Source organism: Trachemys scripta, chromosome 4, assembly GCF_013100865.1.
Source record: "Trachemys scripta elegans isolate TJP31775 chromosome 4, CAS_Tse_1.0, whole genome shotgun sequence".
Taxonomy (NCBI): Eukaryota; Metazoa; Chordata; order Testudines; family Emydidae; genus Trachemys; species Trachemys scripta.
Genome location: NC_048301.1, coordinates 44436512 through 44462593, shown reverse-complemented (window position 1 = coordinate 44462593; position 26082 = coordinate 44436512). Strand labels below are relative to the sequence as shown.

General features: G+C 40.9%; 1 protein-coding gene across 4 annotated transcripts in view; it reads left to right on the top strand.

Annotated features, from left to right (window-relative positions):
• MIPOL1 (mirror-image polydactyly 1) overlaps positions 1 to 26082 on the top strand; it is a 291843-nt gene that overhangs the window by 244644 nt on the left and 21117 nt on the right. For all 4 annotated transcript variants that reach the window (XM_034768596.1, XM_034768593.1, XM_034768595.1 and 1 more), the window contains one exon: positions 8098 to 8328. In XM_034768596.1, coding sequence (XP_034624487.1) covers positions 8098 to 8328 — 231 coding nt within the window. The remainder of the gene's footprint in view (positions 1 to 8097; positions 8329 to 26082) is intronic.

Below are 26082 nucleotides of genomic sequence, written 5' to 3'. Positions count from 1 at the left end.
TTTGTTTCTTATGAACATTATGAACAGCCAGTTCTATATCAAAGCTCAACAGAAACATTCAGATTACTCAAAGAAATATGTAAGTGTATAATGTAATAAGTAACAATGGACACTCACAACAATTGCAGTTGCACTAATTTGAAAACAAAATCCACAAATGTGGAAGCAAAGAAACATTAGAACATATGAATGAGTGTGCATTGCAAATAACAGGTACATGTATTTGGATATCTTTAAAAAATATATCACTAATCTAAACACACACACACACACACACACACAGAGGAAAATTCAGAATTAAGGCAGCAAATCCAGAATATCCTGTTCTGTTCTATATAAGTGCTTATACTGCACTCATCACCATAGTATCTGAGCGTCTCCAAGTAGTGCATTAAGCAACGTGACCAACATCTGTCACGTGTTTGTTCTCTTGTCCTGTTCCCAGAGTTAGAAGTGTGTTCAGTCAAGCATTTTGTTTTGGATTTTTTTATATAATATATTGCAACAGATGAATGTGTATATATTACTGGAAAAGGCAAGGTCAAAGCACTTAGAACAGTGCCTAGCACTTAGAACAGTAGGTGGTGAGGTTTGTGATAATCCTCTGTTCATGTGGGGTTCATTCCATAGTATGCAATTTAGCCCCTTTGAGAAAGCTTTGTCTCCTTCACAGGCAAGCTTTGCCTCTATTGTAGAAAGTTCCCATGTGACAGAGGAGTGAAGTTGTTGACCACAGTCTTCATCCCAGAACCTTAACCAATCTTTTAAATACCCTGGACCCAGGCCACTGAGCGCCTGGACGATAAGGACCAAAACCTTCGATATCCTACAGGAAGCCACTGTAGGGGGAGCAAAGGACAGGTTTGATGAGCTTGCGGTAAGTTGCTGAGGAGATGTGCTGTAGCATTCTGTACTGGCTGGAATTTCCTAAGTGCTGAAGGAGTCATGTACAGATATATTGCATTGCGGTAGTCAGGCATGAATAAAGGTAGTTTTCCAGGATTGGATGGAGTCTCCTAGCCAAGTGGAGGTGGTAGAAAGCATCACTAGCAATTACTTCTGTGTGAAAACTTAGTGTCAGTGAGGAATCCAGGAGCACGCCCAAACTGTGGACAGAACTTACCAGTTGTGGCTGTGTACCTTCAACCGAAGAAGACTGAACCATGGTTTGTAAACTCTTCAGATGCTTTCCTTTGCCTATCAGCATCACCTCCATCTTCATCAGATTCAATTTCAGTCAGCTGTTCTTTATCCATGAGCTGATCTTTTCCAAGCACAGAGTGATCTTGGTGGTAATCGTGTGGTTGTATGTGGTGAAAGATAGATAGAGCTGTATCTTATCTCCATATTGCTGGCACCTGAGTCTCTCATTTCACTATTTCACCTAGTGGCTGCATATGGATGTTGATTAGGGCCGGAGAGAGAATTCTTAGTGGAGCTCCACGAGTAAGGGGTCTAGTAGTGGAGGTGCATTTTTCTCATCATGACTCATTGGATATGGCCCTCTAAGAAGGAATCAAATAATTTTTAGTGCATTACTGTGGACCCCTGCCACCTCTCTGTTGACAGGGTTGAATGCTGCAGAGAGGTCCAGAAGGATGAGACAGGTTATCTGCCATCTGTCCATTGATAGCAGATCATCCACCAGTACCACTAACGCAGTTTTGATTCCATGTCCTGGCCTGAATTCAGATTATGCCAGGTCTAGGATATTCGCTTCAATTAGCTAAGCTTGAAAATGGCCATTGACTAGCTTCTTTTGTGAGCTTGCTCAGGAACAGAAGGTTTGGCCCACTGAAGAGCAGTTGACTAGAACCAGTGTATCCAAGGTGTTCTTTTCAGTGTTGGTCAGACTGTTAATGTGACCTTAACTCATGTAATTGTGGAGGAAACCGTACAATAGCGGACTCCAAGATACTCACCTGTGGCAGAGGAGTCCATTCTAGTGGTTGTTTAATGGCTGCTGGACTTTCAATTAAACATGCTTACATTTAATAATCCAAATTTGACCATTTTTGCACCCTCTTTTGCAGCAAAAATAGCTCACATGCATGTGCCTTGTAGGCCTCGTAGGCCTGAAGAAATATGTCACAAAGAAGTTATCAGAGAGACTTACTCCCTTTGGCATACTATTCCATCAGCTCCTCAGATCCTACCTTACCTAATCACTTGTTATCTCAAGTGATTCAGGACTCTCTTCACAAAGTTCAAAATGCAAAAAATGTTATCAAGACTAAAGAACATACTGAGATCTCAGGTCTCATGAATGTAGCCAAATAGAGCAACCAATAAGACAAAGGTAATGCATTGATGTAGCATAGATATAGGGCTAGATAGTTGGCCATAAAACAGCAGTGCAAAAGTGCCCTAAATCTCCCCTGTATGGGCAGGTGAGGATTCCCCAAAATGTCGTTTTTATTTTATTTTATTTTATTTTATAACAGTAAACAACTGTATGCCAAGGCCAGCAGTGCAGTTCTTGTCAATGGCACAATAGGAGAGTGGATTCGCAACACTGTTGGAGTCTGGCAAGGCTGCCTTCTTTCACCCACACTGTTCAACATTTACTTGGAGCGCATCATGACTGATGCCCTAGAAGTCAGCATTGGGGGACAAACAATCTCAAATCTTCCGTTCGCTGATGACATTGATGGCCTGGCAGGCGGCAAAGATGAACCTGCCAACCTTGTGAAACGATTGGATGAAACCTCCACAAAATATGGCATGAAAATCAGTGCAGAGAAAACCAAGCTGATGACAAACAAATGTGATGGGATCAGCTCACATATCACTGTCAGTGGACATGAGCTGGAGACAGTGAAACAGTTCAAGTATTTGGGGGCAATCCTCACTGATGAAGGATCCAAGGCAGAAATTCGGGCAAAAACTGCACAAACAGCAGCAGCAGTGGCAAAGCTAAAGCCAATTTGGGAGGAATAAGAACATCTCTCTGGAATCCAGACTGAAACTGTTGCACGCATTGGTCATCTCCATTTTTCTGTATGCGTGCGAGAAATGGACCCTTATGGCAGAACTTGAATGGAAAATACAGGTAGTAGAGATGAGATACTTCCGTAAAATCCTGGGCATCTCCTACTTCGACGACATCACTAATGAAAAGGTCCGCAACCTCATCACCCAATGCTCTGGGTCATCTGAAAACCTCCTGATGACTGTGAAGAAGTGCAAGCTGAAGTGGTACAGCCATGTAACAAGATCATCTGGCCTATCCAAGATCATCCTCCAAAGGACAGTACAGGGGAAGAGAAGAAGAGGTAGACAGATGAAGAGATGGATTGACACATAAAAGAGTGGATGGGAATGGACTTTGCGGAGACTCAAGTGGTGGAGACAATTGGTTGATTGCTCATCAGTGATGGTGCCCCAATGACCAATACGGTTATGGGAGTGATGATGATAATTATGATAACATCTAGGGGGCCCAGACATAGATCAGAACCCCTTTATGCAAGGCACTCTATAAACAAATAGGGAGTGTGACAGAGGTGTGCTTGGTGAGATGGGAAGGGGCATGACCAGAGCTCTGCTGTACTCCAGTGGTCCCCGCCAATGTAAGAGCCTCTTGGAGACTGTTTTAGCTGGTGTAAATTAGAATAGTCATGATGATGCTGTAACACTGAGGGCTGAATGACCTTCAGCTGTGTAGGTGGTTGGGGGAGTACATAGGTGGCATACAACTGCTTTTGACACACAACTCTCCCTACCTGGACACAGTTCAGACAGGTCTATTATTTGAAGCCATCACATCCAAGATCAGCCAGGAAATGGATAGGTGTATGTACTACAGCAACCCAAGAGGCAGAAACCTTTGAACCTTCCTCACCTTCAAACTTGGCCTCCCATATATCATAGGTCCATACCATCAAAATGGTTTACTTGGGATTCATTTTCCTCTAAAATTATAAAGAAATAAATATTTCTATCAATAAATACATAATTGTTGGAAGAGGATGAGCACGTGCCATTGTGTCAGCGGACCAGGTCGCAGGTGATCAAGCCTAGTGGTCAGAGAGGAAGTCAGGCCTCGTAGTTGGAGTCCGAAAGTCAGAGCCATGGGTCGAGACAGGGTCAGAATCAGGAACCAGGGCTGAGGGTCAGAGCTGAAATCAGAGGCTGAATGCCAGAGCCAAGACAGAGTCGAAGTCAGGAGTCAGAGCTGAGGTTTGGGACCGGATTACAGGAATCAAGGAAGGCAAGAGCAGGGCTGGTTCTCAGGCAAGAGCAAAGCTGGGCAAGGAAAGGAATAAGACTAGGTGCAGGGCAGGATCTGGGCTGGAGCCGGGGAGAAGCAAAGCAGGAGCAGGGCTTACAGAGACATGAGCACAGGGACTCCGTGGGTGTGTGCAGTGAGCAGCCAGCAAGCTACTGCTGCTGCTGGTCTTAAGAACTGACATGCTAGCTTCCTCAGCTAATCAGGCAGCGTGGTACATCAGGCAGCCTAGGTGGCTTGTTAGGGCGTCAGGAGTACTGAGCAGGCACAGCTGTAGGGCCTTACTCCTGACACGTTGTCCTAAGGAGAAGAGGTTTTAACAAAAAAGACCAAAATTTTGTGATTATGTTTGTCTGAAAAAAATGGGGGTAATGAAAATAACTTACATTTATACACAATAGGGCCTTCATCTAGAAGGATCTTAGACTAGCTTACAGTACATAGCGCGTCAGAATCACTTTATCCATGACTGAAACGCAATCACCTCTGCAGTGAAACGTGTAACAGTGAACATTAGACACAGTATTGCTCAGGGCCAATATTTTCAAAATGGGTGTCTAAAATTAGGCTCCCAAGTCTATATTCAAGTATGTAAATAAATGGCTTGATTTTCACGAGTGCTGAAAAACCCTTTCCCTCCCATTTAAGGTGATGGGGAAGGTTGAATGTTCAGCACTTTTTGAAATCAGGTCACTTGTTTAGGTACTTAAATACTGACTTAAGGTATGTCTACAGTGCAGTTAAAAACCCATGTCTGGCCCATGCCAGCTAAGGGGCAGTTTAATTGTAGTGTGGACATTGAAGCTTGTGCTGGAGCCTGGGCTCTAGGACCCTGGAAGGTGGGAGGGTCCTAGAGCTTGGGCTGCAACTCAAGCCAAAACATCTACATCACAGCCCATTAATGTGAGTCCTGCGAGCCTGAGTCACCTGGCACAGGCTAGCCGCAGGTGTCTAATTGCAGTGTAGACATACCCTGAGGGGCTTAACTTTAGGCTCCCATTTTTGAAAATCTTGGCCGAGGAGTATAAAAATGAGCAATAGCATCCTCAATTTGCAGCTTTTAGCACTACTTCCAAATGTTGTTGTTTACTTTTTCTAGTAGTTCTCAGTAGTTGCCCACTAGAATAAAACATCAGACAATATATTTGATATGCAGCTACTAATATGATTTTATTTTTTTAATGCCTCTCCTCTGTGGATTTGTCATGTCCCTTCATGAATTATGGATATATTCAAAATGTCGTGATTTAATTGAATAGGTGCTTCACACCATTTTCAAACAACCTCAGGTGCTAGGTGTAATGACATACCTATGTTCTAACCTTTAACTTTTAGATTTCTATTAATTCATCCATATTTTACTTATGCATGTATATTATATTTTAATTTGTATGTGATTTCCCTATATAGCTTGACGGGGGGATGTTTTCTGTATAAATGTTTTAACAAAAGGAAAGGAAAATAAATATGCCACTGCATACCAATACCCTAGATGCAAAGTTTGGGTCGCATGTTTTATTCATTCTGCGTTTCAGATAGGAGACTAGGACAATACACTTTAAAGAGTGGTTGATATTTTCATAGTTATCATTCAGACATGACTTCAAGTCATATTCATCAATATGGTAACAGCTTTCATCAGTTTCTAGTATACAGGCAGTAGTTCTGAAGTACTCTAAACTATGATCTAAACTGCCTACTCATTATAACGTTTTTATTTCTCCCACCTTCGTTGTAAATGTGCTCCCTGAATTTCTTCTACTTCTGGTCCCATTTCACACACAGGTAAATGATAAAATAATGGAAAATAGAAATGGAGCAGACCTACTGTCTAGTCCATCACCTGGTCAGTGTGGGGATGTTCCCTATTCAGCATTTGAAATGGGAGTACATCAAAGCATACTACGGAACTTTTAATACATGGTTGCAGGGTTCACATGGCCAGTTAGTTCTCAGCAAGCTAGTGCACTGTAGATTCACGCCCTGGCTTGCTGCACAGTAAATCGCTACGTAGACAAGCCCTTAGTTATTAATCACTCTACACATATGTTGTTCTTTTAATCTTTTCTCATAAATCAGTCCCTTCAACCCCATTAGGTAAGTCTTTGCGGCAATTAGAAACCCGCAGCTGACTCGTGTCAGCCAACTCAGGCTCGCTGGGCTCAGGCTGCAGATCTGTTTCATTGCTGTTTAGTTTTCTGGACTCTGGCTAGTGCCTGGGCTCTAGGACCCTGTGAGGTAGGAGGGTCCCAGAGCTTGGGCTCCCGAGCCCAGAAGTCTATACAGCAATGAAACAGCCCTGCAAGCCCAAGTCAGCTGGCACGGGCCAGCTGCAGGTGTTTCTTTGCTGTGTACATATAGTCACTTTTGTTGCTGTTTTTTAACTCTGTCCATAGCTTCCTGGCACTGAGGAGCTGAATACTGTATTCCAGATCTTGCAGTGAAGGAGTATTACCTCCATGCTCCATGACTTGATGTCTCCATGAATACAGCCCCAAAGTCATCTAAAATACAATGGGTGAATGCTTAGCCACAGCTGATAGAGGCTTTTCTATGTGAAATAGTTGCTAAAGGTGGTTTACTTATTATATAAATGAATTCAAAATGGTGGCTGTGCGTGGCTTGGCAAGAAATTGTGATTACCATGATGCAAAGAGCAATGGATGTGGAAGTGGCACAGTGATAGCCATTTGATAGTGATAAGTAACATATTTCTACCTAATATAGAGAAACTTATTTAAGAACAGTTTATCCTTATTTATACCAGAATCAGGAAGGATTTGAGATTTTCATAGATTCATAGATTCTAGGACTGGAAGGGACCTCGAGAGGTCATCGAGTCCAGTCCCCTGCCCGCATGGCAGGACCAAATACTGTCTAGACCATCCCTGATAGACACTTATCTAACCTACTCTTAAATATCTCCAGAGATGGAGATTCCACAACCTCCCTAGGCAATTTATTCCAGTGTTTAACCACCCTGACAGTTAGGAACTTTTTCCTAATGTCCAACCTAGGTCTCCCTTGCTGCAGTTTAAGCCCATTGCTTCTTGTTCTATCCTTAGAGGCTAAGAAGCAATGGGCTTAAACTGCAGCAAGGGAGTTTCTGACACTGAAAAGTTGACTGAGGTTGTTTGGAGTTGGGCTAGCCTGTGCAAACTATATTTCAGAAAAGCACGTTAATTTCATGAATTTATTTTAGTCAGTTGTATTTTTACTCCCTTTGGACCATATTCTGATATCCTTACCCATGCTGAGTAATTACTTCACAAGTGATCCCATTGACTACAATGGGGCAACTCATGCTGTCCAAAATGAGTTAAGGGCATCAGAATCTATCCCTCTGTTTCATTCTACTCACTTATTTCAATATTTAATGAGAAAACAGCTGAATCTTCCATTGCACACTCAATAATTCATGGTGATTAATTCAATTTCTTGTAAATCACACATCCAACTTTATCATACAACCCATAGAAAAATTATGCTTAAACGTGGCACAGATTTTATTTTTAAAGAGTTAATTTTGGGATGTATTCTATTTTTTTTTAATCTGAGTTTTTCACCCTTGTTTTCTTTTGGAATTTTTAAATATCTACTGTACGTTTGAAAACAAGCTTTTAAAAATTATATGTTGTTTTTAGTTTCTAGGTTCCTTCAAGAGATTTTCCAGCTCAGTGTTACATCTCTGCATTTCCAGTCTTCTTAGTTTGCTATATAATAAAGATCTTGCTCCAGAATTAGTTTATATTGATATATGTGTAATATTTTTAAATACATTAATATCATTTAAGTGTGGTATTCTTGCAGTTCAAACTCAGAGCTTATACGGTGAGTCAATAAAATGCATATTTTTGTTTTCCCAGTTTACACAAATCTCTGTCCCAAGAAGTGAGTCTTAAGGATCAGTTTAACTGTACTCTTAGTACATATGAAGATGCACTGAAAAGCAGTGAGGATATTGTAACCATCACACATCGCCAAAATGAGCAGCTAGCTACCCAACTGCAGCAAGCCCAAACAGAGCGAACAAACATGGAATTAAAGCTTCAGCAAGCTTTAGAAGCGTCACAAGAAGCCAACGAAAAAGTTCAAACGTAAGTCAGTTGTCTTTACATTTGGAAGAATGTCATTTGACAGCCGAATGAGACGTTATTCCCCCTGATGTTTACAGTGTGGTTGTCACAAAAGTGGCTGTTTAAAAGTGGCTTCATCTTACTCACAGATTGGCTTCTTGTTGTATAGTCAAGAGTCACTTCTGCTGCTTTAATGACAAAACACTACTACTGCCTTAGCGCTGTATAACCAACCCGCCTCTGGGAGAAAGACCTCACTGCACATTAAGGGGTGGGGGTTGTTGTTTGGCTTGTTGGAAAATGTGTGTGCCCCTTTAAGGGCTAGAGAGCCAGGGAGTTACTTTCTGCGGCCAAGTCAGCATGAGGGCACTGACCCAACCACCCCCATGTGACCAGAAGAGAGGGGGGACGATATTATTAGGGTTACCATATTTCCTCAATCAAAAAAGAGGACACTGGGAGGGGGAAGCCCCGCCCTAGCCCTGCCCCCACCCCGCCCCCATCCACTCCCTCCCACTTCCCACCCCCTGACTGCCCCCCTCAGAACCCCAACCCCACTGCTTCTTGTCCCCTGACTGCCCCCTGCTGAGAACCCCCCACCCTAACTGCCCCCCCTATGACCCTACCTGCCCCAACTCTTATCCACTCGCATGGGTGGCAGGGTTGTAGAAATTTTGGTGGTGCCCAGAACCGCCCCCACACACACCTGCCTAAGGCTCTGGGAGGGAGGTTGGGTGGGGGGAGGAGGTCTGGGGTGCAGGTCCTGGGCTGGGGATTAGGGTGCAGGAGGGGTGCAGGTTCTGGGATAGAGTTTGGGTGCTGGGTGCAGGCTCCGGGCTGGGGCAGAGAGTGGTTGTGCAGAAGGGGGTGAGGGGTGCAGGCTCTGGGCTGGAGTGGGGTGGGAGGCGGTGCAAAGGGAGGGGGTGCAGGCTTTGGGAGGGAGTTTGAGGGCAGGAGGGGGTGTGTGGGAAGGGGGGAGGGGGTTTGGGAGGGAGTTTGGGGATAGGAGGGGATGCAGGGGTGAGGGCTGTGGGTCTGAGGATGAGGGATTCATGATGCAGGAGGGGGCTCAGGAATGGAGCAGAGGATTAGGGTGTGGGGGGATGAGGGCTGGGGATGAGGGGTTTGTGGCGTTGGAGAGGCTCAGGGCTAGGGTGGAAGGGCAGGGTAAGGGCAGCCTGTCTTCTCATTAGTGGATGGGGGCACTAGGACCCGGGGGCAGCAGACAGCAGTTGCTGCTGGCTCTGGCAGTACAAGCAGACAAGGGAGAGACAGGCAGGGAGGAGGGATCCACGGGGGGGGGGGATGCGCAGAGGGGGTTGAGGGGTGGAGGCTGGGGACCCATCCAACACTCCCCCTGCCCCCCACCCTCGGACTCCCCTTACCATTCTGGCTCCACGTGTTTGCAAAACACGCTGCCTAGTGGGTCGGTTTATGTGTTACACAGGGCTGCAGACAGAGGGAGGGGGGAGCACGGGGAGGGCTCTGGCTGCTGGAGGCCAATGAGAGTGGGTCAATCGGCCCAGCCACCCAATCAGCAGCCGCACTCTGCATAGAAGGGAGGGAGGGAGGCGAGGGAGAAAAAAAACCCAGACATTTTAACCTTGTTACCAATTCCTCCCGGACGGCTATTTAGAGACGCAAAAGCCGGACGTGTCCACGGAAATATGAACGGATGGTAACCCTAGACTATATAAGTCCATGCCAGTTCAGAAAAAGCCCTCTTTTACCTGGACCAGACAGAGCAGCACCCACCCTCCCACCCATGGAAGTGGTGAAATACTGGGTTTTGTTGAGATTCTCTATAGCACTGTGCTAGTTCTCCTTTCTTGGGGGGCTGGGAATGAATTTTTCCCTCACCGCCAGATTGGGGGTTTTTGCCTTCCCCACAGCGGGTTCGGAGGGGAGGAGTGGCTTATTTGGGGGCAAACATGAAATGGGAGTTAGACTATGATGTTGCAAATCATTATGTAAATGTGGGACGGATGTCCAGTGCAGGTACTCCATAGGGAAGGGATATAGTGATCAGATAAAATGGATTGGTAAAGGATTTAAAGTGCTATTCTTTAAGGGAGCAGGAACTGGGGGGATTCGGAGCTCCTATTACTGGTACAGCAGAGAGCAAGCCCATTTTTTAATAGCCTCCCCTTAATCTGCATTTGAATGGGGGGATGGTGATGTCCTAGCAGCGGGTTGGCTGGGGACCAGAATGGGCAAGAGGGAAGGGTATATATTGAAATGATTATGGAATTACCTGTACTGTACACTTCTATCTGCCAAGTACTCCCAGACATTTGCGGCCTAATTGAACCACATCCAGTGTCTTCTGTCCTTCTACCAGCATAACCAGACAACGAGCTAGAGTCAGAGTTCATGTAGTCAGAGCCTTGGGTAGGGCGAATTGGGGTGACGGCCACGGGCCCTGCGCTTTGAAGGGCCCCGCGCTTCGATAAAATCAGGACTGTCCCGATATCTAGCCCTTTGTCCCGTGTCCCAACCAATGTACGATTGGGACGCCATTTGTCCCAATATTCAGGTGAAGAGGTGGGTGGGGAGGTGAGGCAGGAGGCAGGCAGGTGAGTGGGGTGAGGTGTACGGAGAGCTGAGTGGCAGGCGGGAGTGGAGTGAGAAGGCAGGCAGCTGGGGAGTAGCACGGCAGGCAGGCGAGTGAGGAGGCAAGTGGCGCCGGGCGGACAGCAAGGAGACTATTGGGGAGGCTGATTTGTGATGGAGCTCCCACCCCCCTAGGGATGGCCCTGCATGTAGTATTTTTATGGTGCTGTGGCACAAACTAGAAAGGTGAACACAACTTGGCTTTCAGATCGCAGAGTGAACGTACAGAGTTATCCAGGGCAACATCACTTCTAAATTTAGCAGATGTATATAAAAGTCAGTAAGAGACAATTAACATGGAAACTCACAAAGCCAATTTTACATAGTCACTTTCAAAATATGACAGTGTTTTAAAAGAAACTGGGATGTTGAGCTGAATGGGATTTTCCTGCTCCAGTTGGCCCAGATCCAGCAGCCATTGATCAGGCCCATAGTTTTTTATGCTCTCTAGATTCTAAGCAACTTGTCTTTGAGTTTTGTAAAACTACTCTTCAGTTTGGGACAGATCATTTTGGATAAGTGACTGAGCAAAATTAAATCCTCTCATGCCAGAATTCTGACATCCATGGCTACAAGTGTTAAAGGTTTCTAGATGCTGATTATTTCAACAGCATTGTAAGGAAATAGTAGGATTCATGATGTGCTTTCCCTTAATGTCATATGGACACTGCTTTTATACATATCCAAGAGTCTTTAAAGTATTTTCTGTTAGGCTGGAATGGTTTTCAGTGTTCTTGGAACACATGCTGCAGTATTATATTTGCCTTTATAGCTACATGAGACAACGTGGGTGAGGTAATATCTTTTATGGGACCAACTTCTGTTGGTGAGAGAGACAAGCTTTTGAGCTTCCACAGAGCTCTTCACCAACAGAAGTTGGTCCCATAAAAGATATTACCTCATCCTCCTTGTCTCTCTAATATCCTGGGACCAACGTGGCTACAACAACACTGCCTACAAGAATTTATAGTTACATGTGAGAATATTTGCAATGTACATATAAATCAGTTTTTGTCTGGTTCATGTCTGATACGTTTCAGGCCAGGTGTTTGAGTCTGATCCAAATCCCACTGAAATGAATGGGAAGACTCTTGTTGACTTCAGTGGGCATTGGATTGGACCCTATGTTCAGGTAAATGACAGTGCTCTGTAACGTAAGACTTCTTGTTAGAAGGCTCCTAAACTCTGAACCCTGGAGTTCAGCTGTGTTGAAGTCCATTATAAGTTTCCTTTTAACATAACATAAGAAAGGCCGTACCGGGTCAGACCAAAGGTCCATCTAGCCCAGTATCCTGTCTACCGACAGTGGCCAATGCCAGGTGCCCCAGAGGGAGTGAACCTAACAGGCAATGATCAAGTGATCTCTCTCCTGTCATCCATCTCCATCCTCTGACAGACAGAGGCTAGGGACACCATTCCTTACCCATTCTGTCTAATAGCCATTAATGGACTTAACCACCATGAATTTATCCAGTTCTCTTTTAAATTCTGTTATAGTCCTAGCCTTCACAACCTTCTCAGGTAAGGAGTTCCACAAGTTGACTGTGCGCTGCGTGAAGAAGAACTTCCTTTTATTTGTTTTAAACCTGCTGCCTATTAATTTCATTTGATGACCCCTAGTTCTTGTATTATGGGAATAAGTAAATAACTTTTCCTTATCCACTTTCTCCACATCACTCATGATTTTATATACCTCTATCATATCCCCCCTTAGTCTCCTCTTTTCCAAGCTGAAGAGTCCTAGCCTCTTTAATCTCTCCTCATATGGGACCCGTTCCAAACCCTTAATCATTTTAGTTGCCCTTTTCTGAACCTTTTCTAGTGCCAGTATATAACAATGTACTAATTAGTACAGATACAATTCTTTGCTCCATGTAGCAGGTTTTTAGAGAGGAAACACAGCATAATCGATCAAACAATTTTATATAGTGAAAGTTGAATATGAAATATATCTTAGTGACAGTCAGTGTACAACACTCTAGATCAGTGTTTCCCAAACTTGGGACGCCGCTTGTATAGGGAAAGCCCCTGGCGGCCCGGGCCGGTTTGTTTACCTGCCATGTCCGCAGGTTCGGCTGATTGTGGCTCCCACTGGCTGTGGTTCGCAGCTCCCACTGGCTGTGGTTCGCTGCTCCAGGCCAATGGGAGCTGCTGGACGCGTTGGCCAGTACGTCCCTCGGCCCACGCCACTTCCAGCAGCTCCCATTGGCCTGGAGCAGCGAACCGCGGCCAGTGGGAGCCGCGATCAGCCGAACCTGCGGATGCGTCAGGTAAACAAACCGGCCCAGCCCGCCCGGGGCTTTCCCTACACAAGCGGGGTCCTAAGTTTGGGAAACACTGATCTAGATGAAAACCTGGCTCCACTGAAATCAATGGCAAGCTTCCCTTTGGCTTCAATGGAGCCAGGATTTCACCCCTGAGATCTTACAGTCATAATGACAGTTATCTGGATAATTATGAGCAATAGTTGAATATTGGTTAATAACTAGATGATAAAAGAAAGATATGACTTTGTATTCTGCTTTGAAGTAATTTACATAGAAGTATTATAGCCACTGCAAGTCAAACTCAACTTGTGAATTTAAGTTAGACTATTTGTATATACTCCTAATATTTGCTTTAGTATATGTTTCACAAGTTGCAAGATTATATGCTACCCAGCCTGTTGCCATAAATGCTCCTCTAACAGACTCTTTCAACCTTGTGAGAAATAAATCACACAGACAGAAATAATACAGTTTACTGTTAAGAGAAATGTATGCATGTTAATTCTAAATTTCTGACTTTATAGTCTCCAATGTGAAGACTCCAAATTTAATCTTGCTCTCATTGAAATCAAAGGGGATTAAACTGTTGTTCTCTGAAGGTATTGTTATTTCTCAGTGAAGTACACTCACCCACGTCTTCTGAAGAAAGATGTGATCTATTTTGTTCCGTCTTGTTACTTTCTTGATCAATATTAATGTCCTGAGGTCAAAACATAGGTCTAGTGTTATATATTGTATATACAGACAAAATCCTAAGAGTTGTCTTTTTATTTATTATACCTGTAAATTCTTTGCCCATAATTCTCATTGCTGGATCGGGGCAAACATACAGCCCATACCCCTTCATTTCTTGGCCCTACTTGCACCTCTATGACACCTGGGGGCTCCAAAATGAAATGAACTCCCTACACATTTTTAGGTGGTGGTGCCTGAATCAGGGCAACATTTCCCCCTGTTTGTTCCACATCTGCCAACAAGTTTCCTAGTGTGTGTAATATACTCACATAGCAACCAGAAATTAGTCCATAATTCATTTCAGGCACCCAATACGTTTTTCCCCCTGTTGGGTTAATAAATATATATATAACATGCATAATTAAAATAAACTTACGAAAAATAGATATGGTGCATATGCAGGAGTTGCTTTTTAATATCATTTTTGACAAATTAATATAAACTATCGATATTATTTGTTCAGAGCCAACACTGTGCTCAGTGCTGTATAGAACTTGGAGCACTCATGGTCCATGTCTTGACATCTATTAAATCTACCTTTGCACTAGTATAATTTTAAAGCTGTCATGTTATTGTTTTTCATTTTAGTTAAAAAAAAACACTTGCTATTTGTAAATTAGGAATTTATAGGCCAATATTTGTCCCAGATAATATTTTTCAGTCATGTTTTAATGCCCTGAAAACAGAGTGGTTATTATAGAAGTGCAGACACAACTTAAACTATAGTGGTGCAATGCACTGCCATAATGAGAAGAATTCATTCAATTTAACATGCATAACTACTTGGGAAAATTTCTGTCAGGTTAGTTTCATTATTGCTAAAATCAGTCCTCTAGCAAAATTAAACAGTTGGTTGAAGTCTTTTGATGACAATAGCATGCCCTTTTTATCAAGAAACTGTGGAAATGCTCAGTGCATCTTCCCAGCACCCAGTCATCCACCCCCATCCTATAATTCAACCTGCAAACAGATTAAGCAGCTGAGTTTGTGGAAAGTGTGTTTACTCTGAGCTAAGAACCCTTGTGTGACACTACAGAGATTCCACTGACACCTCTGGGAGAACTACACAGACAGTTCCTGCTCATCAGCAGGGAAACCAGGCTGAGAATTCACAATTTCTTTGTAACCTCAACTGCTTCATTCAAATCGGTGTTTGGCAATTAGGCAGGAACTAGTTTGTTAGCTTTACTTTTTTTTTTAAGATGTAGGATGTTCTACATTTCAAAAAGGACTGACAGTTTAAAACCAGCTGGAAGGCTTTTTGCTATATTAGTCTTTATTTTTTATCATTATCCTATAGAGATTTTTATTTAAAATATGAAACTAAACTTCATAGCCCAATTGAGAATTCAGAGTATAGGCTTACCTTTTCTTCTCCATAACATCTTAAAAAAACTGCCAACAAAAAACGTGTAATTCTGATTTGTGAGTGAAGTATTTTCTGGTGATGTGCTAAGTTATTTTATATTTTTCAGTGTTATTTAATAATGTACATTAGTAATGGACTTACAGTTAAAAAGGGAAATAATCATGAGCTTGATTAAGGAAGAATGTAATTCAGAGGGTCACGTCATTAATAGAAGTCAAAATCAAGTCTGGCAAGCAAATCTTTCTTTCTTAATGTCCTTTACTGCCATATACCACACTTTAGATGACCAGTTCTTTGACATTACTGAATAATGTATAAAGAAATTAAGATTTTAAAATAAATCTTAATTCTTACAATATGTGTTATGTCAGCAGTTTAGAAAACACATAGCTTTCATTTCTCCATCGAAGGTGGCACTATTGGGTTTAATTCATTTGTGTATATATTAAGTTACTTACCTGTAATTGTTGTTCTTTAAATTTAGTATCCCACATAAATTAATGCTCTGTCCTTTGGCATAGGGACACAAAGCATCTAAAAAGTTCCAGGATTCCACCCCATGTGAAGCAGCAGCTGTGAGCCAAAAGGGGGATACAGTGGAATTTGCTTATAGCAAACTTGGATATAGCAAAAGTACAGTTTTATACTTAGGTAGAATGAAATTCTCACTTTTTTCCCCCAATGCATTACAATATATAAATAGCAATATATATACACACACATATATATAATATGAAATAGAGTAAATATTAACTTAATAGATAAGATCTATTATGTAGAGAGCTGGGCAGAATTTTTTGATCAAAATTGTTTTTGGTCAAAAAACAGATTTGGCAACACCAAAACATTTTGCGAATTTGTATCAATTTCTCCAAATTGTTTCCATTGGGGGGAAAAAACCTTTTTTTTAAATTCTGTTTAATTTTGACATTTTCAAAACAAAAAGGTTTTATTTTTAATTCAAACGTCTTTTCATTTCAAAAAATCCTTTAATTAAAAATGTTAAATTTTCTAAATAAAGCATTTTATTTCTGGGTAGAACTAAAGGTTTCATTTGATCCAAAACAAAGCAAAAAATTCAGCTTTTGGTTTTGCCAACTATTTAAAAAAAATTGTTTTTGGTTCAACCCCAAATGAATTTTTACCAATTTTTTGGAATAGCCAGCAAACCAACAAATTTGTTATTTGCCCTGCTCTGCTTAGGGACTTAAATAATATTTAAAACTGTCTGCAACAATATATGTAATTACCAGACTGTAAAAATAAATATAATTTTCTATAAATAATTTTTTTATTTCATTTTGATCAACAAAGCATTTGGGGCAGTGGCATAAATCCACCTGAAGTGGTGGCACATAGGCAGAAGGCCCGTACAAATTTGCTCTGCTGGTGGGCCCAGCTGTTGCAGCCCCAAAAGGAAAGTGGGGTTGACTTGGAGGAGGTGGGGCCAAGCCAGCTGGAAGATGCTATGAATTAATTAGTGCCCCTGCCAACCAGGATCATATGAAGCCAAGGGTGGATTTTAAAGTGGTCCTCCCTGGTGGAACTGCTGGGGATTGGCAGTGGCAGTCGAGTTCACTAAAAGCGGGAAGAGGGCATAATATAGTGCCAAATCAATGTTAATAATTTATCAGTAAAGACTGATGTGGTTATGATGTATTTTCCCTAAGAAGATCTCCATTTCTATAACATTAGTCTTGAGGATAATGTGAATTTAAGTGTATGAGATTTTAGTTATGGGGTTTTATTGGTAAAAGAGTAATTTAATGACATTGTATAGACCAGTAAAGTCTGACTCTGTGTGCGTGCGTACGCGTGTGAGTGTGCGTGCACACAAAATATTTCTACACATACAACTGAAATGACATACATACAACTAGAATGGACATTCACATTGGCTGTTAAAATATAAATCTAAGAAAATAAACACAAACTGTGATAAATGCTTGTACATACATTTTGCCAAGTTAGTTTTCTTAATGGACTAAGAAAATATAAAAGTGATAACACTCTTATTTGTTTTATCTGTAATTGTTTATTGAAGCTCAGTTCTTTTCTAAAAAAAAACCCAAATCTGTTTCTGCTTTTAAATTGGAAAAAAATGCAAGACAAAATTAAAGTACATCATATATAATTAGGTAATTTCAGCAAATTACAATACCCTACACAAGATGTATTTAATCTTACCAGTGATTTGCCTAATTTTTTGGTGATTTTTCTTTTAGTGTAAAATAGAATGAAAATTCCTGCACGTTCCTTGCCAGCATAACCCTTCCTGTTAATGGAACATATCCATTTTGCACAGTCCTGCATTTTCCCATTGCATTTCTGGTGTGCAAGCTCTTTATGCTTTCAGGTATTTTACTATAAAACTTTGTTTTGTTTCTTTGCTTTGCATGACAAATATATCCATTAATGAGACACACAAAAATGAATATTTCTCTTTTCATTTTATACTGGCATTTGACACGTGAAAAGAATGTGAAAATGAAAAGAAATGAGTACTGAACATTTAATAAACAGTAGACTCCTCTGCCTCTGAAAGTAAAACTAATCTTCCTTCTGAGTATAGGAGTTGTGTGCATTTCACATCAATGTCCAAGACGTTCTCTAGTGCCCACTGGAGGGTCTAATCTTTCTCAGAATGATCTGAGCAGTGCAGTTCAAGAACAAGAATGAATCTTTGAATAATCACACCACAATGTGAGGTGACCCCCAGACAGGGGACTGACCAGATACACATATGGGTTTTGGGAAGACACTCTGATGCTCTTTTTTAACACAGCTGTGAGAAGAATGTGGCTAAGACCCAGTAGTCTTTCTGGAGTATAGCTGGCAAAGGAAACCATGAGGAGAAGAGAATTTAACACATGAGTGTAAGAGAGTCCGCTTCATTGATGCGATCTGAGGGGAATGCCTAATGACTGGAAGAATCAAACTTGGCAATGAAAACACAAAGCTCTTTTCATCAATTCAAACGCAGACTCTAAAGCTGCAGATGGTTACCTCCAGCCTTGCCTATTCAGTGTGGGGTTTTATAAAATGGCACTTTGGTGAATTCTAACAGATCAAAACAAAGATTTAATAACATAAAGATGTGGTGTTCATTTTTAAATGAGGATACAGGTCAGTGTCTCAGAAAAGAATAAAATGGATATCTTTTATTTGTAGGTCTAAAGTCTTTTGAGATTTTTAACTGCAAGCATGATATCTTTAATGTACAGATTATATTCTGTAGACTACAACTTCAGTTAAACAGGAAACAGATAAAAACTAGACTTCACGATTATTATGCTGATTGAATCTTTTTCTTCCGTGTAAATGCTATTCACTAGTTATCTCCTTATAAAAATCATACCTAAATATATTTAGTTGAAGTATATATGGTGGCATGTACGTTTTCAGTCATTCTTCACAGATAAGGATGGGTCTAGTTAATTAAAAATTACAAGCAGAAGCACTGCACAAAAGAAACAAGTTGTACATTCATGGAGAATAAAAGCTATTTGTTTTGGAGAAATCACCCAGTATTAGAGAACTCAGCTGACTTTATTTTAAATATCACCAATAATTTTCTCTGTTTTGCGGCTTTCACAACATTTAGTTTGTTCTTGTTAGTTTAGTAATATGTTTAATGATTACATGTTCAAATTCTTTTATTAAATTTAGACTGGATTTTTCCCTTTAATTATAAAACAGAATTTGGGGGATGATAGGACCAAATTATCTAATGGAGTAAATGGGTGCAGCTCCATTCATTTTAATGGAATTTCACACATTTATGTCAGCAAAGAATTTGGCCCATAATGTCAAAAGTGGGTTTGATATTAAAGAAGAATGCTATAATTCTGTGTCAGTGAAAGTTTGTACTGGTGCTAAATAATTGATAGTTTTTTAAACATTATTGTGAGAGTAATTGTAGTGAGTTCTGGTGTTCTGGAACATAAAGTAAGCTCTTCTATTTTATGGAAGAATATAAATATAGGGCCAGCTGATGTAAATAGGCGTAGCTTTATTAAGTTGAGCTATGCTGATTTACCCAACTGAGGATCTGACCCATAGTTTATAGTTAAACAGATAGTCTATACTCAAAAAACTAGCCAGAATAGATGACTGAGTAAAGGTTGAATCTGGAGAGGTTCTACGAACTTTCCACTGTTTTCAAAGATAATAGAGTTGATGTCCGGTGTCAATAGTGTCTGGCTCTGTGGAAGGTCTATGATTGATAAGATTAGTGTAATACTGACAGTGATCAAAATTAACAACTTTATGGAGTTTCATAATTGGATCAAAAGTTATTAGGTAGGATCTGCTAGGGAGAAAATGCTAGGTGAGGACTGTGTCCTGAAAGAATGCAGTTGTTAAAAGCAGATTATGTATATTGTATGATCAGTGTAGCTAGCACCTCCACCAATAGGTGATGATGTAACTTAGAGGCAAGTTGTTTTGTTTTGATATTATGATGTATCTTTTCGGGAAAGGGGAGGTTTGAGGAAGTTTTCAGTCCCACCTGTGTGTGATGGAGTTGTTACTTGCAGTGTCCCAATAGAAAAATCTATTGTTTTCTACAAGTGAGTATTACAATATATATGGGCCCCATGAAGTGTATAATCTCCCGTTGCTGGCTTTTATAGAGTTTGGGAAGGCAACACCAGTCAGTAGTAAGATTTCCAAATGCACAAAAGTACAGTGCATCCCAAAGGAACTCTACAAAGTGTGGCACAACTAATGCAAGCTTTCTTAGGCCTGCATGGCATGGATATGTACATGAGGAAATCTGAAATAGAAAACAAAAGTAAGGTTTGAACAGAGGGAGTGTAAAGTCACTAGATTTTGTGACAGTGGGTATGGAAACTCTGTCTGCTTTAGTGTTTAAGACTTGTGAAGAATGAAGAGTAATTGAAATATATAAAGAAGTTCATGTGTCATCTAACTGAAAGCAATTTACAGTACTAACAGAATTTATTTAGATGTTTAAAACTAATTGCACACATCACAGTTGTTTTAAACCCTAAACTAATCCCCATTATTACTCCACTCAGCAAAATTCCATTTACACTGATAGCAGAATGCAGGAACTAACATGCATGGTGAAATTACAACTTATAAAGAAAATCAGTGAACCAACTATCTAGGTATGTCTAATTGTAGTGGTAGAAAAACCAAACAAGTTGGTGAGGGTATGCCTAGATCTAAAGGAACTTAATAAAGCTATAAAGTGAAAGCAATTTCCTCTCTATTGAAGCTATTGAAGAAATAAGTAATAGACTGGACTGGAGCTGAATATTAATTGGTGTTAGATGCATGCAGTCACTCATCACAAATTTGCCTGGATAGTTAGAGAATGTTCTGGGTATAATACATTTCCAACATCTCTTGGTATATATTTTTTTCTCTCAGTATATCTAGTGTACTATTCATGTTCCATAAAAAGTAGAGGCCATTCTTGCAAAATTCTCATTAAAATTGACTAGCCCAGGCATAAAATCTAATCACCCATCCTTTCCCGTGTTGACTGAGGATAATTTAAAAATATTTTACTTGCCTATAAAAATAAATTGCTTACCCCAGGTGAGTGTCCAGGTAGAATTTTGTAGTCTGTGTTAGGAGTAGTTGATGGTATCACTGATGCTGTTGATTTTGTGGCCCAAGAAAGGAATACAATATTAGAAATTGTGGCACGGAAATAGGGCTTTAGATTTAATAAATAAAGGCAAATGCTGCAAAGCCAGCAATAGGGGTAAAACATTTCCATCTGTATTAACTAGAAACGTCACTAAGCAGGGTGACACTAAAGTAGTGTCTATCACTAAACTTCTATTAACTTTAAAATAAATAGGAACGACAGATTGGAATGATTATGTACTTTCCCAGATTCGTGCTACCAAGTTCCACAGCAACTCTGCCACTTAAAGAATTATTAAGGAAGTACTGTGAATAACTATGGAAATTGAAACACACTAAAATAGTGAAGAAATCGTAAATAAAAGCCCTTATTTTGCAATATTTATATCAAAACAAATGGACTGGCAGGTGCTGCCGAACAAAGTGGATAATGCTGATTGTTGCTCCATTTCCCTTTGCTTCCATACCAATGATTCAAAGAGGAGCAAAAAACCTCCCAGTCATAGAAAAAAGATAACTTGCTATAATATTTTGGTCTGAGAGATTTCAACAATACATTTATGGAAATGAATTCCTGGTACAAACTGAGCATAATACCTTAGAGGCTTTTGTTTAGAAACGTTGAATAAAGTACAGTATATATGGTTGAGCTCGCAAAGGTATCAGTTTAACCTAAACCATGTGCTAAGTGACATCTTGGCTGCAACATGTGCACTATTTATGGCACAATTACCAGAACTCAAATTTATTACCACAGCCGTTTACCTTTACCATGGACCACGACACAGCAGTACAAGTTAACGCACCTTCAAGTCTCTACTGGTAGATGCAAGAAACTTGTGTGGCTGCAAAACATGTTCTGAACAGGATGATACTTGAGGCATGACTAGAGGCAAAGAGAAATGGCTCATCCCTTCTTCGCCGATTTGTCTGTAATGCAGGAGCTGCTGTTAGTGATGTAATTTTCAGGAGAAAAATGAGTGATCTCATGCAGACTGGGGAAAGAACCTTATTGAAGAACATATGGTTATGGAATTATGTAAAAGAAGCACCAGAGAAAACATTTACTGCCCTGGTATGAACAAACTAATGGTTATTACGGTTTGAAAATCATACTCATCAAATGTTAAGTATCAGAGGGGTAGCCGTGTTAGTCTGGATCTGTAAAAAGCAACAGAGAGTCCTGTGGCACCTTTAAGACTAACAGATGTATTGGAGCATAAGTTTTCATGGGTGAATGCATCCGACGAAGTGGGCATTCACCCACGAAAGCTTATGCTCCAATACGTCTGTTAGTCTTAAAGGTGCCACAGGACTCTCTGTTGCTTTCATCAAATGTTGTTATCAGAAAAACCTAAAGAACCATTGTATCCTCAGTATATACGAGAAAATCTTGGTAAAGCTGATACATTTTGCCTTTGAAGGCAAGACCTGTTTTATAGACTCATAGAAATGTAGGGCTGGAAGGGACTGTGTCACGGAGTATGCACACCCCGTCCTATTTCAGGGTGAGGTGGGGTTGTGATATCACCGCAACTACCATCTTATCAGACAATCCTTAGGCTGAAGGCAGCATGGCTCAGTGGTCAGGGCCAAAATGGCTGACCTCGGGCTAAAGGCCAGGCAGCCTAATATTTGGAGTCTATACAGCTGCCCTTGGGCTCAGGGCTGCGCAGCCTAGTGGCCAGAGTCAGTACAGCTGTCCTTGGGCTCAGGGCTATGCGGCAGAATCAGTGAAGTGGGCTGCCACCAAGGGGTGGGTGGCAGCTGGGGTAGGAGGACCTGGGCCCTCTCTCTTAACCGGGTCCCAGTCCAGGGCCCTATTGGCAGTGAGTGTGGTCACCACCCAGTCAGTGAAGATCCTACCACAACACGCCAACTTTCCTCGGATGGGAGTTACCACTCACCCCACCTCCCTGGGCCACTTCCTGCCATGAGTCCTGGAGTTGGGGTCCATTCATCACTGGGGTCTTCGAACTCCATGGTGCTGGTAGCTTGTTGGGACTCCTGTTGGCTGGCAATAGGCAATCAGTCTTCTGTCTGGGCCTCAGGGTTTCTGGTTCCTGCAGTCAGGGGCTGAAGTGGCTCCTGGGCTGGAGCCTCCACCGAGCATCCTTCCTCCCCTGCAGTCAGCCCAGAATGAGCTGGGCGGCTCCCTTTTATACTGAGGCTCATAACATAGGGTTAACCCTATCTTGCCTAGTGTGGCATATGCAAACCCCGTCACAGACTGCAAGAGATCATCTAGTCCGGCCCCCTGCACTAAGGCAGGACCAAGTAAACTTAGACCATCCCTAACCAGGTGTTTGTACAACCTGTTTTTAAAACCCCTAATGACAGGGCTTCCACAGCCTCTCTTGGAAGCTTATTCCAGTACTTAACTACCCTTATAGTGGGAAAGTTTTCCTAATATCCAACCTAAATCTCCCTTGCTGCAGATTAAGCCAATTACTTCTTGTCCTACTATCAGTGGACATGGAGAAAAATTGATCACCGTTCCCTTTATAACAACCCTTAACATATTTGATGACTATTATTAGGGCCCCCCACAGTCTTCTTTTCTCAAGACTAAACGTGACCCGATTTTTAAATTTTCCTCACAGGTAGAGTTGGTAGGATTAGATTTGTATTGGTAATTGACTATTTCACCAGACACAAACTGATGAAATTTTTTCCCTTCAATAATAATAATAATAATTTACCAATAGTCAAAGTAAGAAAAATGCTGCTTGAGAACATATTAGCATTTGATTTAAGAATATATACTTTGTATATTTTGAAATGCAATGTTGACTTGAATACAGCTAACGTATCTAAATAGTCTTTAATCTGTTCTTTTCCTATTTTGGTTTCTTTTCCTTTCCCCTTGTTAATATTAATTGTGTTAAGTATCTAGTCACAATTGCTCTTTTTAGTGAAGACTAAAGCAAAAAATACCTCAGCTTTCTTAATGTCATCCCATTATTAGCTCTCCTTCCCCACTAAGTAGAGAACCTACACTGTCCTTCATCTTTCTCTTGCTCCTAATGTGTTTATAGAACTTATTGCCTTTTATGTCCCTTGCTAGATATAACTCATTTTGTGCCTAAGCCTTTTGGATTTTGTCTCTACATGCTTGTGCTAGTCTTTCATACTCATCCATAGCAATTTGTCTATGTTTCCACTTTTTTGTAGGATTCCTTTTTGATTTTCAGGTTTAGAGAGCTCCTAATGGAATCATTTTTGGCCTCTTATTCTTCTTCCTGCCTTTCCTTTGCATTGGAATAGTTTTCAGTTGTGCCTTTAATATTGTCTCTTTGGGAAACTGCCTGCTCTCCTGAATTTCTTTTTCGCTTAGATTTTCTTCCCATATATCACTCATATTCAGGCTACTTTGAGCTGAGTAAAACAGTAATTAGTCACCTGAAAATCTATCTTTGCAAAGCATGAAATTCTTGATCAAATGTGTTCAGATAATGGTCTGCTACGTACTAGTACAAAATGCATAGCATTTGTAGAGTAGTGGGCTTCTGTGCATGTTACACCCAGTTCAAAATATCCAACGTCAAAAGGATTAGCAGAAAAAAATGGTCAAAAAATATACTCAAGAAACGAGAATAATCAGAATCATCTGTCCAATTATGAATGGGTAGATATCTGAAAATAAGACTTCCAGTGGCAATTAGCTTATTTAAAATGAGCAAGAGAGACTGTTCTAAAAGAAAGAAGTTGATAGTTCATAAATAGATGCTGAAAAATTAATATAGCAGGATGATAAAGCTACTGCCCTCCAGTAAATGCCGGTGTTCAGAAGAGATACCTCCAGGAGGTAAATTGAAACCTTCTCAGTTGGTCAAAGAAAATACTCCCAGATCCTGTACAGTACAACTACACAGTGGACATGAGTTCAGAAATAATTTGGAAAACATATTGAAGGTTCCTGTGGATTCTGAAACATACATATACAGAGGAATTCACGGAGGTGGATTCTACAGCTGATGTAAAAGACACAATTCAGGATCTTTCTCCAACACCTGAAATGTCTTAGTGGTCCAGGAATAATGCCTTAGTGTTCCAAGAATAAAGCAGTACTTCTGATGGCAGACAATCTATGTTACTATTCAATAAGTAGTATGTCTCAGCCCTGGCCTATCTTCAGTGTTAATACAATTTGATACATACTGATTAAAATTAACTAGGTAGAGTCTGCTACATCACCTTGATATCTAAGTCAATAAATCAATACAAAATATTTAAATATGAACTAAGGTAAAATGAGAACTGATGCATGTGCTGAATGCCTCCCCCACCATCTACTAGCCAGTTTGTGGAGACCCTTCAGCACAGAAATAAATTTTATCTAATCTATTTCCCATCTCTGAATCCCTCCTGACACTTCCTGCTTCTTTGAGGATATCCCATAATACATCTGTCTTTGAAATCAAATACCAAAAGTCTCATTGCAAGCCTAGTCTCTGGGGTGTCAGAGAGTGATACATTCTGGGATATCTTTCTCTTGAGATCCCCGATGCCATGGGTTGAAGTTAAATTTCTGGCATCTGATGGCTTGTGTTGAATGGCAACCTTATGTTCAGTGATCTACATAAGAATGAAGTCAAGAGACTCTGTCCTCAAGATATTTACAGAGATATTCCTGCATTCCTTGCACAGCCCAAACTTACGTAGCCTTCATGGAATTTCGGGTGCATATGGGATGCAGAATCAAGCTCAGAATGTAAGGGTTGGTCTACATTGAAAAGTTACATGTGTCATAGCTACATGTCTTGGGGGTGTGAAAAATCCACACCCCTAAGAGACATAGTTAAGCCGACCTAACCCCTAGTGTAGACATTGCTAGGTCAATGAAAGAATTCTTCCGTTGACCTAGCAACTACCTCTAGGGGTGGTAAATTACCCGCAGTGATGGGTGAGCGCCTCCCATCACTGTAGTAAGTGTCTACTACACTGACTGCTACAGCTGTACAATTTTAAGTATAGACATAGCGTAAGTCAGGTATTTATTTACTTGTACATTTATTTTACTTGTCTACTATAAAATATGGCCTGCAACACAGATCCTCACAATAATTGTTTTTAAACATGAATAACTAGGATCTAAAAACACATATTTATCATCCTTTGAATATTTATCACTTTAATGTTCAAGAAAATGCAGGCAGTGCTACA